The 19,579-nt window shown below is 49.5% G+C and overlaps 1 protein-coding gene across 3 annotated transcripts in view; it reads left to right on the forward strand.

Annotated features, from left to right (window-relative positions):
• The first annotated feature begins 2,329 nt into the window (after positions 1-2,329).
• Positions 2,330-19,579, forward strand: part of Nr4a3 (nuclear receptor subfamily 4 group A member 3) — a 42,925-nt gene continuing 25,675 nt past the window's right edge. Inside the window, exons 1-5 of one of the 3 annotated variants that reach the window (XM_021200463.2) lie at positions 2,330-2,860; positions 6,069-6,251; positions 8,369-9,309; positions 12,930-13,059; positions 13,521-13,693. In XM_021200463.2, coding sequence (XP_021056122.1) covers positions 8,371-9,309; positions 12,930-13,059; positions 13,521-13,693 — 1,242 coding nt within the window. In that variant the 5' untranslated portion in view covers positions 2,330-2,860; positions 6,069-6,251; positions 8,369-8,370. Of the gene's footprint in view, positions 2,861-5,561; positions 6,252-7,014; positions 7,135-8,368; positions 9,310-12,929; positions 13,060-13,520; positions 13,694-19,579 lie in introns of those variants that run through there. The other 2 variants (XM_029539931.1, XM_021200466.2) reach the window with 2 other exon arrangements.

Here is a 19,579-nt window from a genome sequence, read left to right on the forward strand (position 1 = left end):
GGAAAAAGGCACAAAGGATCGGGGCAGCTGCTGCTGCACCCATGATGCAAGTGCAGGCTGAGCCCCGGGCCGCCACCGCCGCCTCGACTCCTCCGTGACGTCCGGGATGGGTATCCCCGGCTCTCAGGAAGTGGTGGCCGCAAGCAGCTCCGCCCCCTCGCGAGTCGGGGCCGGCCGGGCAGGCTCGGTGGCGGTACCTGGCCCAGAGGCTTGCAGAGCCCGGGCGAGCAGTTGGAGAGGACCGCGCTCGGCCTTCAGGGCGCGCGCACCCCAGGCAGCGCGCCTCGCTCGCGCCCGCGCCTCCCTTCCAGCTCCCCTACCCTCGGCCCCACGTTGCCGGGCATCAGACAGGGTCGAGCGGAGTACAAGATGGCGACTCTGCAGTCCGCTCTCCGGGCAGAGTCGGGGCGCCCCTTCGTGCGGCGAACGCGCGCGCGCGCCCGACGCCCCACTAAAAATAGCCCGGACCCGTCTATATTTGGTTCGCCGGATCCCGGCGCGGACGCGCGCGTCCCACCCCGCCCCGCCCCACGCCGCGCCGCGCTGAATGGAGACGGGAGGGGGGTGACCGAGGGGAATCTACTCCGCTATCTGCCGCGCGCGCGGCCGCCTGGGCCCGGCCAACCGCCCAATTTAGTAACATCGCCTGCGTCAATCACGCGCCTCGCGTGCGTCAGCGCCGCGCGGCTCCAGGTCCTGCTCCCCCAACCCCCAGCCTTTGAATGGATTCAGTGTAGGAGCGAGCGCCCTCCTTCCTTCTGGGCTAGGATGGGAACGCACCCGCAGCCAGGGGGCTCGGTTCCTCTGGGCTGGGACAACTTTCCGAGCGTCCCTCTCACGGTCTTAAGCACACCAGCCTGCTAAAGTGAAAGTGGAGGCGTAGACAGAGAGACACACTATGCACGTGTTGTTTTGTTTTTCGAGTTTCTGGTCCTAGTTTGAACCTTCTTCGATTTTGAAGCATGTGCTATGACTAGGGGATCCTTTTCCCCCAACTTTACCACCCACACGCTCAATTGTTGGGGCAGATGAAAAGAAAATGCCACTTGAGATTCTAACAGACCACTGGAGACCGCGTCTGTCTGTGTTGTTTCATTCTAACATTTCCTTCGTGAAAAAATCATTTCTGAGAGAGGTTACTTTCACTTAGCAGCAACCTTTGGAACTAAGAGTTCTTAACTCAAACATGTTTTGTTTTTTGTTTTGTTTTGTATTTTGTTTGTTTTGTTTTCAGCAAGAAAGTGACACCCTAAATTTATTTCCAGGAAGAAATCGCTGTCCCTTATATTGTCACCCAGACTACCCCCCCCCCAGGAGACCATAGTTAAGATCCCCTAGAGACAGCCTAATGAATCCTGTTGACTGATTTTGAAATATGTCATTTGAGAGATGGAAGGGGAGGCATCTACAACCCTCAAATGAAAGTAGAGTCCCATGTCTGACCCGGCGCTGGGGAGGAGTAGAGGATCTGTTTAACAGTCAGACTCACTCAGCTGTTAAACACGTGTGGTGTGTTTGTTTTATATATAGTTTCTCGTGCAGCGCGTGCGTGTGGCTGGATGTGCTCTTCTTTGGATTATAAAGTGTCCAGTCAAGAACCCCACACCATAAGTGAAAAGAAATAAAATCTTGTCCCTAGAACTGTCTGCATCCTAGGGCGAAACACCAACAGCATGACAGGAGGAAGAGGCAAATTAGCCTAGGCGCAGAGGACCAGAGGGACGTAAACAGCCTTAGAACCATTGCATGAGGGAAGCACAGCTGCACCTCTGGGAGTCTTCGGGCTGGTGCCAGACTCCTTCAGCAGCGACTGCCAGGTCACTCGGAGAAGCTGGCTGGCGTAGCCTTCCCTTTCGGAAGAGCTGTCCTCTCTCTTACCCCCTGGACCTGGCTAGATGCCTCGGGGCAGCCTCGGAGGCGAGCCAGCAGCACTCCTCCAACTCTGCTCCACCCGGAGCCTGACAGCTGGGCGGTCCCGCCTGACCCGCGGGCGGGCTGCGGCACCCTCTGGTAGACCGGCGCCCTGGCAAGCGGCTCCGGTACAGAGGGATTGGCCGCGCGAAACGGAGAAGCCTCGGGGCTGGGGTCCGCAGCTCCCCGTGGTTTCCATTGTGAGGCCGTGAGAATGGCCGGGAACGCGCACGCGCGCACACACACACACACACACACACACACCCTCGCACACGCGGAACCGGCTGGGCCAGGGGAGGGAGGAGGAGGGTGACGTAGCGTCCCATGGCGTCACATTGACGTCTCGCATTCCAGGCACTCTATGGAGAGGCCGCTAGGGCTCCTGTGGCATAAATGACGTGCCGAGAGAGCGAGCGAACGCGCAGCCGGGAGAGCCGAGTCTCCTGCCTCCCGCCCCCCACCCCTCCAGCGCCTGCTCCTCCTCCGCTCCCCATACACAGACACGCTCACACCCGCTCCTTCACTTGCACACACAGACACACGCGCGCTCACACGCTCCGCACACACACTCCAGTCTCTCCCGCGCGCTCACACCCCTCTCGCCCGGCTCCCTCGCCAGTGTCGCGCCGCGCCGCGCCGCAGCCGGACGCCCCTCCAGGGTTCACTTTGCAACGCTGACAGAGCCCGCAGTGTCCGTGGAGGTGGGAAACGTGGCGACATCCTACCCCCTGGTCGCAACCGGAGACTGGACGCCTGCGGAACCTCTCGGCGGCGCTCTCCCATGAGTTGGGATCGCAGCATCCCCCGCCAGCCGCTCACCGCCTCTGGGAGCCGCTGGATTTGTGCACCGCAGCCCTTCCGGGACAGCAGCTGTGACTCTCCCCCAATCCAGATTTCGGGGTCGCTCTCTAGAAACTCGCTCTAAAGACGGAACCGCCACAGCACCCAAGTATGTACGATATGCCCAGTTAATATGGGGACTTGCTTAAAAGTTGGCGCGCTGGGAAGTGTCGCTCCTGAAATTGACAACTTTTAATGTGGGGTGCCCCCCCTCCCGCCGCTTCCTCTCCCAGGCTTTGCTCGCCCAGCGACTGGTGGGTTCCAATCTGAAACTTTTCCCTTGTAGCTGGCCCTCAGGGACTCTGGAGCTTGTGAGATTCCTCTCCCCACCCAAAGAGGCTAAAAGCCTCTAACAAAGAGGAGGACCTGGATTTGTGCTGTAGCTGCTCCAGCGTCGTAATTCAGGGTATTTCGGCTCTAGTTGTCATGGTAATGATGCTCTCGGCGGCGGCGGCGGCGGCAGAGAGTTGGAGCCCCGGTGATGAACGGCAGTAATTTTCCTGCCTTTTAAGTGGAATTGGAAATAGGGAGTCTGGTGGGTCCGAGTTAATGTGTCTAATGGTGAAACGGAGCTGGTTGTCTGGGAGAAAGCTTAGGAGGGCCAGTGCCTGGGCAGCAGCGGCCGGAGTTTGCAGAGGCTCTGGAGGAGCTCAGCGAAGAGGGTGTAATTGTAGGAATGCGGCTTATTGTATTGAAATGAGCCCCGGGCTCCACTAGGCACGTCTGCCTGGCGTCGCCGACTTGCTGGTTTACACTTTTCCCCACGGAGGTAATAGGGTGTAATTGCCGACTCTCGCGCCCCGACACGCGTGGGGACGGCGTCCCTCTTCTCCAGGCCTTGGCTGGTGTGGGAAAGGCTTATGTTACTTTTCAATGAGCTTTCGGAGAAGTTGCTCCGAGTGTTTTCTTCTTAGTAAGAAGGAAAGGGCTCGATGGTGAAAAGGGGAGCCGAGCAGCAGAGCGCAACCGGCGGACACTGCCTTTCAAAGGCACCTCTCGAACCTGTTGGAGGCTTCCGGTAGTCATGCGGGAGCTCATGATCATTGGTCCCTTGATTTCCAAGAACGTTCTTGGAGGTGGCCTTTTGTTTATGTGCCCGGATTCTCCCGAGGGAAGAGCCGCGGGGACTGTGGTCAATAGTGCTCTGGAGCTGCTTATCCTAGGACCTGGGAGGGCTGGGAGAGAGGTTACAGGGTTCGGTTCAGCCATTCCTCCGCTATTTCAATTCTGGAGCTCCTTTTCCAACAATCGGGAAATGTTTCTTATAGAACCAAGTTGGAGAAAGAAAAGCTGCCCAACGCGCATACTGAACACAATGAATGAAATTACTTTATTGGAGTTGTTTTAACCCAGCAAGATACACATAATGCGAACACCAAAGACTGCCAGGAGGAAGAACACCACTCCCTCCCTCCACAGGCACCCCCACCCCCAAATCCCCTACCCAGCACTCGCTCACAGAAATTCTCCCCCAGGGTTTGTCTCAGCTCCCTCCGTCTTTCTGAGAATCTCTGTCTTTCCCTTTCTGCCGGTCTCTCCTCCACCTCTCTTGCCCCCGCCCAACCTCCGCCCCCGCTCCCCGATTGGAAACTCCGCGGAGGAGCCCGGGTCACAATGGTGTGTTTCACGGTTTCCTCCACACACTTCACCACGGGGAGAGGAACACGGGGGTGTTCCCTTCGTCTGCCCCGGAGAAAGAAAGGGGCTTTGACAGAGGTAGTTATTTCTTCCTAATTTACAACCCCGAGGCTCTGTGCTCCCGGCCCCAGTGGCCACGAGCCGGAGCGCCAGAACGTGTTTCCAGGAGCAGAGGCTTTACCTAGGTAACCGGCCGATGGGGGGTGGGGGGAGATGGGGTGCTGGGCTGGGCTGTACGATAGGCAGTGTGCCGGCCTCTAAGAGGAACCCCTTCCCTGGAGAGGCGCGACCCCCGCCCAACCGAGTTCAGAGGCCGCCCCTTAGAGAAAGACTACTCTTGAAAGGCTCCCAGAGAGAGTGGCCATAGGAAACCCAGTAGAATAGGGGGTGGGGTTGCTGGAGGACCCCCCCTTTGAAGATGTGAGAAAGGGAGGATGAGAAGCACATGCTACAGCTGTGGAAAGATCCACTCGTGCCAACGCTTCAGCGAGCGCAAGGTTTCCGTCGGGGTACCTCGGGCTGGGGATGGCAAGGGAATCCCCCATTTTCTGGCCATCGAGAATTTCCTAGACCTGGGGAACCCGAGTCTCTTCCTCTCTGGGCGCGGGGAGTGGCAGGAGATGAAACTTACCCCACCCTTGGCTCCAGCGTTCGCCAGAGATCTTTTGGTTAGTTTGGGGGTTGGGTTCCCCTCCAAGGAGGAGGGGGCACGTTCCTAACCTTTGAGGTGTGTCCACCCCGAACAAAGGGGGGCGCTATAAGTCGGAGTTAGGGGCAGCTGGAGCCCTCCTCCCTGTCAGTCAAGCTGCGCTTCCAGCTACAAAGTTTCACTAGGCTGTGCACCGGGACTTTCGCCCGGGAGCCGCTCTGGGCGCCCTCCGGAATGTACCCCCTCTGAGCCACCGGGTGGCCCTGAGCCTTGAAACCGCCCACCCTCGGGGACACCGCCCGCTGAGTGAAGGGGACCTCCCTCGGTCCGTCGCAGCGACAGCCAAAGCTGTCTGCCGGAGCGCACGGCTCCCAGCACAGGCCTTTCCTCTGTGCCCTTTTGTTTGCTTGACCCCTGGCCCTCGAAACTCGCGACTAATAGAAGGGAAGCTCCATTAGCATTTAGAATGAAAAGCGCAGACTTTCTTAATTCCTCCGGGCATTCATGCTTTCGTTCCGGACCTTGTGCATTTCCTACGCGGCGTGTAAAATTTGTGTTTGAGGAGTGGAGGCCGTCGGAGTTGAAGAATGGCTATTTTCTTCAGTATACTCCCTGACGCCACCACCACCACCACCCCAATTCGGACTTCTATTTGTTCCTCAAGTGTCCCCCTTACTTCGGTCTTCCTGACTTCGCAAGCTGGGAACCAACAGTGGGTGTAGAATAGATCAATTTCTTGGCGACGACCATGGAGGGGGGGGGGTGTAGCATCAGATCGTGTACCACAAAAGAAAGAGCTGTGACCTTACTGGGTGCCAGCAACCTTCCCTTAGCTTCCTACGACGATGTGCTGCTTCTTGCCCAGTGGCTCCGTGAGCCCTAAGCACTTTCACTTAACCTTATGACAGTTCTTTGTAATTATCTAGTGTTTCTACAGGTCCCCGACCCCCCACCCCATTCACCCAGCCCTGGGAAAGAGGACCCAGCTTACTCTTACCACAATCTCTGTCCCCTCTCTCGGTGCCTGCAGAGCCCACTGCGGGAGAGCGCAGCCCGACAAGCCCGGGCGCTGAGCCTGGACCCTCAGCAGAGCGGGCCAGCACAGCGGCGGCTGCTTCGCCTATCCCTATCCCGACGTCCCCGCCTCCTACACTCTCAGCCTCCGCTGGAGAGACCCCCAGCCCCACCATTCAGCGCGCAAGATACCCTCCAGGTAGGTCTGAAGCCATTATTCCTCCTGAGCAAGGGAAATGGGTGGAGAAACAAACAACCAGCGGGCAGTCCAGTCAACCTGCCCAGTACCAACATGTAGGGCTCCTGGCCCTACATTTCACAGCACAGGTGGCTTCTTGGCACGAAGCTCCGCTGTATACCACACCCTGTTGCTACTACCAAGCAGAGCAGAGAGATTATACGAAGCATTTCTCAAAAGTATGTTTTCTAAGAAAGTATTCCAAGCGATCAGGATATGTTATGGTTTAATGGTTTTGTTTTTGTCCTTTCATACCCAATATATTCATTTAAGGGATCACATGGGGAGATAGGGAACATTTTTACTGATCTAAAACCCAAAGGATTTATGAGGCTGGAGTTTGGGTGATTGAGGCTCAGAGGCAAGGGAAACCCATGTGAGCTGCAAACAGAAGTAAGTGTAAAGGCCTCAGATTTGGTTTGCAAGACCTCTTTACAAATTTGGTAAAATTTGTAAATTTTAGAAGAAGAGGCAGGCCTGGGTAGGCACCAGAGAAACAGGTAGAGTCACTCTCCTGCTGGAGACTTCAGAAAGACAAAGGGCAATAGGGAGAGGACAGAATGGCAGATGATTCAGAAGGATTCTTAGAGATGCAAGGGAGAGGGAAAATGAAAAGGCCAGGCTGTGTGTCCCTTCTTTTAAACAGCTTCCATTTCATCCTAAGAACTAGACACCAAGCTCAGTAATCCTTTAGCTCCAAGCTAGCCCAGGAGGTCTCACTGGAGAAGGCAGGCATGGACTGGCCACTCCTCAACGCTGCTTCTTCCAACAGGCCCTCAGCACCTTTTTTCACGTCAAGATCTCATCCCATACACGCATGACTCAATCAGCTTTGGAAATGTGGGTAAGAGAAAGATGCCAAGGGAAATGTGAAGCACCCACTTTTCTGCTAGTCACACCTTCACACCACACCCTCCAAGAAGAAGTGAAGCACCTGGGTTTGACTCGGAAAAACCAACCACCAGAAACTCCCCGTGTTACCAATTTGACTTAGCCAGAAAAAAGGAAAATTATTAGAAAAGTCATCCACAAGAGCCAGTGACTCTCAGGGCCTTCTCACCTACTTCAACTTCTGTGGTTATAGCAAGCACCCCTATGCCAGCTGCTTTGGGGGTCCAGCCTAGGCAAACTGGCAGAGAGACTTCATCTGTTTTGAAATTGCTCTCTTCTCTTCTCCCCACCCCCTTCCTGAGAAAACACCTAGACTAATGTGCCTGTTAGAAGAGCGGTTAGCTGTTGTTATAAAACAGCTCTCATCTTACTGGGTCAGAGTATCCTATTAGTCAGAACTGGGAAGTTTATATACATCTATGCATCCGCACACACAGTATATAGGAGAGAGCAGGTTTGGTGGGTGTGCTGTTACAGCTGATCTTTTTCTTTGCAGATGGCATCGACTCCCCCAGTCCATTTCCTGGGCCTACGTGCCCACCTCACCACTTAAGCTGGCTGAAGTCATCAGTAGGGGTCCAGTTTGGGCAGGCTGCTAATCCTGTTTGGAGGAGTGGGTGGGGAGCAGCAACCACAACTTGTGTGGGCAGCCTTAGCTGGCACTCATCAAATGTTAGCATGTCACTGCCTCCCTTGTACCACACAGGACATCTTTTTTTTCCCCCTCACTAACTCACAGGTTTACCAATCAACGTGTGTATGTCTTGGGGCATCAATGGCCTCCTCTCCAAATTAATTAACAAGACATTTCCTTCTTTTCCCTGTGGCTAGGGAGACCACTCCAATAGTTTTTTGGGGGGTCTTTGTTGTTGTTGCTTGGGACTTAAACTAATTTTTAAAAATGACCTGGGCTTCTGAGGGAAAGCATCTATATCCAGATTTGATGAACAGAGCAAGGGAGGGAAGATGGGTGTAGCCATCCCCAGGGAGTCCATTTTTATCTCCCCTGAGGCCAGCTAGTCAAGGACTCAGCTGTCTTCCCAGCAAGGAAGAAAGTAAACTAGGGGCATTCAGTCTTTGCCAGCAGGTGGGCGAGGATGCCACTTTATTTCCTGATTCAAGAGCAGTGGATCCAGCTGCAGATGGGGTGTCAACTGGCTTCTGGGCCCTTTTCTCTGTCCCTGCAGATATGCCCTGCGTGCAAGCCCAATATAGCCCTTCGCCTCCGGGGTCCACTTACACCACGCAAACTTATGGCTCGGAATACACCACAGAAATCATGAACCCCGACTACACCAAGCTGACCATGGACCTTGGTAGCACGGGGATCATGGCCACCGCCACGACATCCCTGCCCAGCTTCAGTACCTTCATGGAGGGCTACCCCAGCAGCTGCGAACTCAAGCCCTCCTGCCTGTACCAAATGCCGCCTTCTGGGCCTCGGCCTTTGATCAAGATGGAAGAGGGTCGCGAGCATGGCTACCACCACCACCATCACCATCACCACCAGCAGCAGCAGCCGTCCATTCCTCCTCCCTCCGGTCCTGAAGACGAGGTACTGCCCAGCACCTCCATGTACTTCAAGCAGTCTCCACCGTCTACGCCGACCACTCCAGGCTTCCCCCCGCAGGCGGGGGCGCTGTGGGACGACGAGCTGCCCTCTGCGCCTGGCTGCATCGCTCCGGGACCGCTGCTGGACCCGCAGATGAAGGCGGTGCCCCCCATGGCCGCTGCTGCGCGCTTCCCAATCTTCTTCAAGCCCTCACCGCCACACCCTCCCGCGCCCAGCCCAGCCGGCGGCCACCACCTCGGCTATGACCCCACGGCCGCAGCTGCGCTCAGTCTGCCCCTGGGAGCCGCGGCCGCCGCGGGCAGCCAAGCTGCTGCGCTCGAGGGCCACCCGTACGGGCTCCCGCTGGCCAAGAGGACGGCCACGCTGACCTTCCCTCCGCTGGGCCTCACAGCCTCCCCTACGGCGTCCAGCCTGCTGGGAGAGAGCCCCAGCCTCCCATCGCCACCCAATAGGAGCTCATCATCTGGCGAAGGCACGTGTGCTGTGTGCGGCGATAACGCTGCCTGCCAGCACTATGGAGTCCGCACCTGCGAGGGCTGCAAGGGCTTCTTCAAGGTGAGAGAGAGCATGCCTCCTCCAGGTACTTGCTCCACTCTGCAGTCAGACCCCTTGCTGAGGCATCTAAGCGGGTGTGAGCTTGGAGTCCTTGCCCAGACCCATCTTTCCCGGGGGTTTCTTTTTAAACTGGAAGTTCCCGCATAAGCTGTCCATGCACTTGAAGGGCCTGCATCAACCTCCTGACCTGACATCGCCTTCTTAGGTTTTTGTTGTTGTTGTTGTTGTTGTTTTCTGAACAGAGGTTTCTGCAGATTCTCAAAAGGATCTAAACTTCCACACCGCCCAAACATCATCCTGCCTTCTCTGCCCACCCAGAGTGTGAGAAAATAGCACCTGCAGGCCTGGCAGGCCTGGGTATTTGTGTCTTGGTCTTCACAGGAAGAGCTGCGAGACTTAAGATTGAATTTTGGTCATTCACTGGCTGTTCTTGATTCAGTGTGCTTTGAAACTAGATCTTAATTGTCGTTGTTTCTTAGAGGAGAAAATGGAGGTTCAGGGAGGTCATCCAATTGCCACAGAACTCACACTCAGAGAGTGAGGTGGAGACAGGAGGTCACCTAATAATCCGTGTGCTCCCAAGATGCTCTGCAGTGGCAGAACAGAGGGGGAAGGTAGCTAGCTAGAGGCAGCTTGGGACAGCTTAGTCCATGGAAGGGTGGAAGGTAGAACTCAGGCCTTGCCAATCCACCCTGTCCTCTAGGAACGCTTACGTCCCTGCATCTGTGCACACACATTGCCCACAACGATCATTCTCTCATAGATACAGTGGAGAATTTTTCAGTGAGAGAATCATTGGCCTCCCCCATATTAGCAAAGGAACTGAACCCTGGAGAAGTATTCTGTGGTCAGGCTTGTGGAGCGATGTGGCTTGCATATGGGATAATGGACAGCTGGCTTCTCTCGACTCTGGAGTTCAATAGTCTTCCCCCCCCCATATGTGGGGGGTGCAGCGGGAAGGGGGGTTCAGCCTTCTTACTCTTTTGCTGTTCTTTCCGTTGTCACTGAGTCTCAGATGGTTCCAGACATTTCTGTGTCATTCTCTTTACACCCTAACTTACTGATACTTCAGGCACAAACAGACTCACATGAATAACATAGGCGAAGCAGGATGCTGATTGGGTGACAAGGATTTGGGAAGCAGAAAGAATGTTTATTTATGAGCCAGAATCAGGGCTGGAAGATTCAAATAGGAATCCTAACTTGTCACCTATCAATGTATAATATCGGACATAGGCCTTTTTGCTAGATCTTAGCTCCCCAACCAGCAGATAAAACACAAAGAAAGGCCATACTAAATAAGATATCAACATACAAGAGCGCTTCCTAGTCTTTAAGTCACAAAACAATAGGTATCAGATGAAGACTCGGAATTTATGGCCGTGCACACATTTGTGGTTAGCTGGCTTCTAACAAACCGACAGGCATCCCGTTGTCACATGACAGTGGCTATCACATCATTCAGTGCATTCTCCAGGTAAATGGAAGGATGTGTGGGTAAAGATGTTGCCATGCGCAAGGCCCCACAGGTACACGAGTTTGTGGTGCTTTAAGGGCACACCTTCCTTTTAATAAGCCATTTAGGTTACCTTTGTGTTTCCCGGCAGTGTTAGGGGCTGAATTCAGGCCTTTGTGCTTGCTGGACAGGTGCTTAACCTCTGAGCTGGTCTCCAAGCCTGGGTTAGCCTCCCCCTTTTCTTCCTTTCTCCCCCTCCCCCTGCTACTGGGGGTTTCCCACATAACTACATTCCTTTAGCGAGTTTGGGTTTTATAACATTTCATTGGAAGTGCTGAAGGGTGATAAACAGTCAGCATCGAGAAAAGAAAGACACTCCAGGAAGAGATGAATGAAGCCTCCACAGCAGAACCATCCCCAAACACTGAGAACTTAGCACCCCGAGTGTGACATCTCCCCAACACTTCCCTGTTCTTCAGCATTCCCTTGAAAGCAGATCTATATTTGGAAGGGTGGGGCAGGCCAGGGTAGGACCACCCCACAGATCTGTTAATTAAAGGAACTAGAACTGGATTTACCCAGTGGCTTTCTACCATTAAATTGAATTCTTTAAAAATGTGTCATGAAGTGCGGTTAATGATGGGAATTCGGAGATTGAACTGTAACGATCTCTCTGTTCTTATACTGTGCAGACACACACAAGTGTGGAGACTGGCTTCGGGCTATTGGGGAAATGTATACCTGCAGCAGGATGCCACAGGCGCTCACATCCATCGGCACAGTGCCTTGGGGATAAAGGAAGGAAAGGATGCTAGGAAGCATGGGCATGTTCTGTGAAAGAGAGCTTCATTCAAAGGCTGCTATCAGTGCAGACTGCTGAGAATGGAGGTGCTGAAAACTCAGCCCTGTGCAGCTGTGCCTTAGACTTGACATAGGTTGGCCTTGTCACATGTATAACCATTCATTCCCTTAGGTGTAATGAACACATGACAGGGTAAAACTGAATCCCCGGGAAATAAGAAGAGTAGAAAATAAAAGCCAAAAGTAAAACTAAAATTTTTGAACCCAAAGCACATCACTAAGCATAGCTTACCTAAACTTCTTTTAAAATTTCTTCCCAAATATATTCCAGTGTTCTGCTCTGGGAGGAGTCGTGTAGATTCTGGTCCTTTTGGAACACTTCATCCTAAGTGAAAAAATATAACCATTTTCACAAAGGTTTTTATGGCTTTTTAAGCATCATTTTACATGTAGAGCAGAGGAGATGTTTAATTATTGCCCCATGTGTTATTTCAAAATTCTAAGTGATTCAGAAATACGTGATATTATTTTTATCTCCAGCATCAAATTTTATGGTGTGCCTTTAATAATGTGGTTCTTTTTGGTGTCTGAAATAATAGTCATTTATGAAATCCTGAGGTGTATATATGACTTTTCTATTTCTTTCCTTCTCTTATTCTTACTTGGCTTTGGGTTTTCGTTCCTGGATATGACAGTGATTTTTCTACCCAATTTTAAGAACGTGCTTTTCAGAGTTAGAAATGGACAGTTTATTATATGCATCCTTTAAAGATAAAACCAAGTAAGTAGTACCATCACATGGATCTAGTTGTTAAAGCGTGATTCCTTACATGGTTTAGAAGGAAAACATTATTCCCTATATATTTTAACAAGACAAACTCAGATTTTATTCTGTATGGCTTCACCTCTATTGAGTAACAAAACCAGTTATTGAGATATCTGGCATATAATAGTGATACCATACATAGTACAGCCCAGATAATTCTGATTTTATTTTAATAAGGTCAGTGATAATCAGGGGAGTAGAACAAGTAGAAAATTGTTCCCAAGGGGATATTAAAGTGGAGATAATCTAATCCTCCAAGGTACGATATGTTGACCTGGTAATTTCAGATATGATTTTATCATTCAGAGTTGGGTGCCTCCTGAGACTCGCTTCAGAACAACCCAAGATGGTTTTCACTGTCAGCCAGGAACACTAATAAAATTGTTTTTCCTGCAGGCTAGCGTGTTAGGAAATTAAATTTATCTAATTATACAAATTGCACTGTCGCTTTTCACGTTGTAATTAAAATACATCTTGTCAGGTCTTGCCTTTTTCCAGAAACTATTAGTTGACTATCTCTGTGTTATATTTTCTCAGAGAACGGTGCAGAAAAATGCAAAATATGTTTGCCTGGCAAATAAAAACTGCCCAGTAGACAAGAGACGCCGAAATCGATGTCAGTACTGCAGATTTCAGAAGTGTCTCAGTGTCGGGATGGTTAAGGAAGGTAAGAGCGCGCATTTTTCATCCAGTTTGCTAATGCTTGCCCTCAGACCTTGAAACCTGCTAATATTTACATTGAGGCAGCACAATTTTCCTAGTGTTCCTTTCTTTCAATCATTTTCTTTTTGAATGATATTTATATGTACACTAAAGTCACACTGAGGACTGCTTATTCTAATTTCTCAAAAATCAATTTTATAAAAAGCCGTTGTTCTATTTGAGGAGATTTTTCAGAGCCAATGTTAGTATGGGATAGCTTTTCTTTTTCCTGACTATGTCGACTCTCAGTCCATCACTGTTGAGCGCTATTCCAAACTTAACACTGCTCTGAAATGGGGGGGGGGGGGGAGTCCTCATCCATCATTGCCAGACTCTAATGTGTTCGGATTCCTCTTCATGATTTATGCCTATTCCAAGTGTGATCTTTAAACAGTTGGTTTTTCCCCCCTCTCTGTGTCTCATCAGTTGTGCGTACAGACAGTCTGAAAGGGAGGAGAGGTCGTCTGCCTTCCAAACCAAAGAGCCCACTACAACAGGAGCCCTCGCAGCCCTCCCCGCCATCTCCTCCGATCTGTATGATGAATGCCCTTGTCCGAGCTTTAACAGACGCAACACCCAGAGATCTTGATTATTCCAGAGTAAGTTCTATGAATGCTTTTGAACCATTATGATTTTCCATTCATGATAATGGTAGCAAGAGTTGGTTAAATGACTGTGCCTGGCACTGTGCTAGGCTAGTCAGCTTTCTACTGTTCCTATAGCTCTCATTTTATTTAGCAATAAGTACATTCACTATACCAAAATAGCTTTTGCCTTATTGAATCTCTAAATGGCTTAATAAGTGACCCTGACAGGGCTACACCTGTCACGCTCGTGCTTGCAAGATTCCCAGTGGTGCCAATGAAAAGACACACAGGTGAACTGCAATTCGTAGGGTTTCTCTTCTCTTCTCTTCTCTTCTCTTCTCTTCTCTTCTCTTCTCTTCTCTTCTCTTCTCTTCTCTTCTCTTCTTTGATGCTTTAGAAATTGGGACTATTGTATTTCTCACATTGTGATTAGACTCTCTCGGTGAGTTCCAAGTTATCCGTAAGTAGTCTAGCCAGTTGCATCCTCACTGATTAACTTGCTGCTTATTTGGGGGGTGGAGGTGGCGTTAGACCCTGCGGAGGAGCAAGCCCTGGCCTTGGCACCAGAGGCATCAGGAGGACTGGGATGGAGTACTGCTGTTTCTGTTTGTCACCTGCCTGTGTCACCTGGCTCTTGTTCTTGGCTCTCTCCTCCTCGCAGTGGAAATGATTACCATATTTAACACCAGAGGAGGGTTTTGAGCATCAGTCACACAAGGATGACAAAACTATTTTTTGAAAAACATAAATGATTACCAGTGTTGTTATTTCAGTCAACCAAAACATATCAACATTTTAATTTCACATAGGACATCATTTAAAATAATAATAATAATCACCAGTATGAAGTCTGTTAATTTCCTTAAATCTGAATGACACTGGGAAGGGCAATCAAAGGTTTTTTGAGAAAAGTTACAAACATTATGATAAGGCCATTTTTTAATAGGATTTTGAATAGCAGAGTTCTAGTAAAATAGTCTTATTGCAGATGGAAGAGGAGAAAAAGATGATCCTAGTTACTGAATAATTCTTCCTGTTAAACACTGTGCCACACACTGTCTCACCGCACGCTTGAACCAGCTATGAGCTCTAAGGGGTATGCATTGTGTCCACTTGAAAACAAGCATGCTTGGAAACACAATTGAAGAGAGGCTGTGTGGGGGTCTCCCACGGGCTGATCTGATTTCCTTCCCCATGGCTCATTCGCCTTTCCAGCATCTGGGTGAATGCCTGACAAAGACCAGGAGTTTACCTTTGCTATGCTGCCTCCTTTTGGGTTGCAGTGTTGACAGAAATGCTGGGTGTACCTGCAGAGATCCTCTTGCCCCCCCCTTCCTTCCTAGGCCCTCCCTACGCCTGATCACAAGTCTCCCTGTAAGTAGCGTGGTAGATCCTTAGCACCAAACGTTGAGGACTCTTACTCCGACTGTAAGCAGCATCTCTTGACGAAAGTCAAGTCTCCAATCGTACAACGGAGTGGTGCACTGACTAAGGGCTCAGGCTTTGAAAGCAGGCAAGTCTAGATGAAAATCCCAATGCCAGCATTTACTAGCTGGGTGACCTTGAGAAACTGATGTGTCTAATGCCTCAATTTCTTCATCTTTGTTATTTGATAATATTGTCAGCTTCCTGGGATTATTTGTGAAGATTAAATAAGATGGCATTTGTCAAAACTTTAGCATGGGGCCAGGTATATCATTACCTCGATCAATCTTTTCACTCTGGACATTAATCAAATGTGCTACCAAGTATAGGCACTGCGCAGTCAGGTACCAGGTACTGCAACACCATTAATACAGGTATTATTGTCCATATGACCCAATAAGAAAATCAAAACAGAGATAGGTGAAGGAATTGAGTAGCCCAAGGTCAGGCATAAAACAACTGTCAGAGGTCAGATTAGGAGTCATGCTTCACTGACTCTGGTTGCAGTGAGGTGGGAGCCATAAATGTTTTGGGCATGAAGATTCTCCTCCCCACAGCATCCCACCTCTTCCTCTGCAATCCATCTGCAGTAATGAAGCTTATAGTAACTGTCTTGGCTAAGATTATAGCACACAATCTGTCATCATCTCAGAACATTTGGCATTACTTCTGATGGTCAGTTGAGCAAACTTGCCCCCTCCCCACGATATTGTATCACCAAACTATCTAATTATCAGTGTCTATGGCCTCGTTTTCATGCAGTGGCAATGTCTCCCTAGTACGTTGAGCTGTCTCAGCTGGGAAATGTCTCTACATTGAAAAAAATCAATCCAGTGTGTTTGCTTGTCTCTGCACCATTCAGTCTGTTAGTCTGGAGTCATCACCCTCATCAACAAACATTTATCCAATTTAATTGTTAGCTTTGCCCCAAATAGCAGATTGGCCATGCCAAAGCCTGGGTCACGCCGATGCTACCTTTGAGGCCTAGCTCAATTTTGCAAAGCATACTTATTTTAATTGCATTGTTTGGGGAATCAGGTTGAACTTCATCGCTTGGGTTCTCCTGCATTTAGATAGCTCTACAAAAATTATCAAAAATTGGACCAAAATCAACTAAATTAAAAAAGACTTTTTTAAAAAACACAGTGAGCTTTCATCAAAAAAAAAAAAAAAACTTGGAAGAAGACACAGGAGCATGCTGATCACATTTGCAGCTGACAGAAAGCTGGGAGGGATCGCTAATATGATGGATGTCAGTATCAACATTCAGAGTGAGCTCGACAGGTTGGAACAGGAAGGGCTGAAACCATCGTGGAGAAAGTTAGCAAAAATAAATGTGAAGCTCAACATTTAGATTTTTTTTTTTAAAGGGGAGAGCCTTGGCTTGTCAGTGGTTCATTCAGGAGTTTATTCCACAGACAGTCAGTATGTTCCAACAAAGTGTGTGTATGTGGAAGGGGGAGGTGCTAAATCACCTGCTGTGGTAGTGAAAGTACGTGACCAGAATCCAATTCCATATGGTCCCGTGGACTCTGTCCTTTCAGATCTCACGTCAAAGATTGAGTCCAATCCAAGACCAGATTTAAGGGGAATGTAGATACACTCTCTGGAAACTTGTGAGGAGGGTGGAGGAGGGCAGGGAAGAAGAAACTTAGGAAGGGGGTTTGTAGAAATTAGGTCACTCTATTTTCTCTGTATCAAAAAGAAAAGGAATACTTCAGTTTCCCCGGGCAAATCCAGAGAAGGAAGGGAGCAGGGAGGGGAGGATGCTTTCTAACCTGCTTTTAAGGACAAGTTCTGTGGTCCACAGCTACTGCCCTCAGAGTGAGGTCAACAAAGCAAGGATCAGTCAAGGACCGCCCATGACAGGGTTCTCCACAGAGGGGAAAGGTTGTCTGCATGACATTAAATCCCTTCCAAATCTTAATGAAGAGTTTAGGATGCTGAGGTTGACTTTTTGGTTCCTTAATGTAAGTCCTTAAATGCAGAAATATGCAAGAATGAGTATATAAACACACACACACACACATGACTTTTGACTTTGTTACCTATCAAAATATTAGAATAGCTGCTGAAGAGATGTCTAAGTTAGTAAAGTGCAGGCCACATCAGCGTGAGGACCTGACTTCAAATCCCCAACATCCATATAAAAACCCAGGCAGAGCAGCAAACTCTTGAAATTCCAGAGCTGGTGAGGTAGCAGGATCCCAGGATCCCTTGGGGTTTGTTCTAGCCAGCAGTGAGCGCCAGGTTCAGTGTTACGACCCTTTCTTAAAAGTAAAGGAAGAGGAGTTGGGGGCAAATATGATCAAAATATCTTGTATGCGTGTGGTGGCTTGAATAAGAATACCCTGATAGGCTCATATCGTTTGAATGTTTAGTCACCAGGGAGTGGCACTGTTTGAGAAGGCTAGAAGGTGTGGCCTTGTTCGTGTAACAAGCGGGCCTTATTGGAGGAAACATGTCATTGCAAGCCCCCAATTCAAAGCTTCCTTTGATGAGTGACCTTAGTAATGGTGTCTCTTCATAGCAATAGAACACTGACTAATACAATGCATTGACGATATGACATTTTCAAAGAACTAATATTTTTCATCTAATTAGAAAGATTTAAAGGTGGAGAATTGGCATTAAAAAAAGTCACCAGATGTTGACCTCTGGTCTCCATCCACACATGCATACACACATGTGCATGTAAGGGTATTACATGCACATAAACAGGCACATACTTAGAACACACAATTAATGAAACAGGCAAGATGGCTCAGCGAGCAAATGCTTTTGCTGTCAACAGTGAGGGCCTGAGTTCAATCCCCAGATCCTCCATGGTAAATGGAGAGAACCAGGCCCCACACCACCGCACTGGTGTGCCCTTTCACGTGTACAGTTCAATCCCCAGATCCTCCATGGTAAATGGAGAGAACCAGGCCCCACACCACCGCACTGGTGTGCCCTTTCACATGTACAAATAAATACGGGAGGGGGTCTTCTCTAAATGAAGGAAACAAAATAGCTACTTTGAGTCAGACACCATCTTAAACATTTTCACGTAAGCCCCTCATCTCTGTGCCACAGGAAGTATGGGGTCAATCTTTTTAAAAAGATTGTCATTGTCTGAAATTAAGCTCGTCCAGTACCTTTGCCTTAAGATTTTTGTAACTATAAAATCATAGCACAGATGACCTTGAGAGCATCAAAGGCAACCCCTGTTTTATCAGAGGAATACATGAAGGCTCAGCAGGGGCGATGCTGTGGTCGAAGGCTGGTGGCAGGGCTGAGAGAGATACGAACCATCTCTCAGGGGGTCCATGCCATCATACGATCCCTGCTAGTTAATGACAACCTACATGGAAACCTACAATAATAATAATATGTATTTATACCTCATCATCATGTTTATGGTATAATATTAAATGGTAACATTATATCCTTTTTAATCAATTCATTTAGAAGTAAATACAAGGAAACACGTTTCCTGTGCATTAGCAGCTGCCCTATCCCTCTCTCAATTACTGATATTAACACTTGAGTATGCATTCATAGTTTAATCTATGTTAGACAAGTTGCCCTGTCAAATGTGAGTTGATTTGGCCAATAGACCTATTCACTGCTTTCCTCAATGATCAGGTCACTAGAGAAGAAGAAAGTGTCTGCCAGATAGTGCCTTTTAATCTCTGTCTAGCATAGTATGTGCCTTAAAGGTAGAAACTGAGCGATCCCCTTTCTCCCCGAATGTGGAAAAAGGAAGGGTTTTGTTCCAAGTCACAGAGGGAGTGAATGTTTTAAGAGGCCAGGATGAGCGCTCCTGAACTCCGTGACGCATTCCTGGCTCTGGAACCTTCACTTCTCCTGTGGGCCAAACTTCTCTCCCTCAAAAGTGAGCTCAGATCATTGTACATCAGTGCAGTCAAAACATGTCACATTTGATTTGTTTCTACCCGCGGTGCTGCTATTCCCTGCCCCACAGTTGCTTTTAATTTAGCAATACAAGTATATATAGATACCGGGCTTGGCTTCGGTGCCTGCATAATTACTAATGAGGAAATATACTTAATGTCCTCATTAGTTGGTCATTCCAAGTATTTTCAGCACGCTAGGATGTTTTCTGGTAATCAGTGCCACTTAGTGCAGTCACGGACTACAGCTACGAGAACTATTGCTCACATCAAACCAGACACCAGCAAATGCCACTTCAATGCTAATGAGATAGCCTCTAAGACTCAACCTGGCCAGCACATGCTAGACTTACAGAGACCACAGCATGGAGGCTGCAAAGAATGGTTTCAGGAAGCTTTGCAGGGAGACGGTTCCCAGTTAATTCCCTGGGTGGCATCAGACAGTTCCTTCCATCAGGGCCCTCAGTTTGAATGGTGAAGAGACTGGAGGAAGCCATTGGTGTGATCCCTTCTGGTGCTCTTATTCCTAAGTCCTCCCATCATTACATCTGCTACATATGGTTCCACCGTTGAGTGT

This window comes from Mus pahari, chromosome 6 (genome assembly GCF_900095145.1).
Source record: "Mus pahari chromosome 6, PAHARI_EIJ_v1.1, whole genome shotgun sequence".
In the NCBI taxonomy this organism is placed as follows: domain Eukaryota; kingdom Metazoa; phylum Chordata; class Mammalia; order Rodentia; family Muridae; genus Mus; species Mus pahari.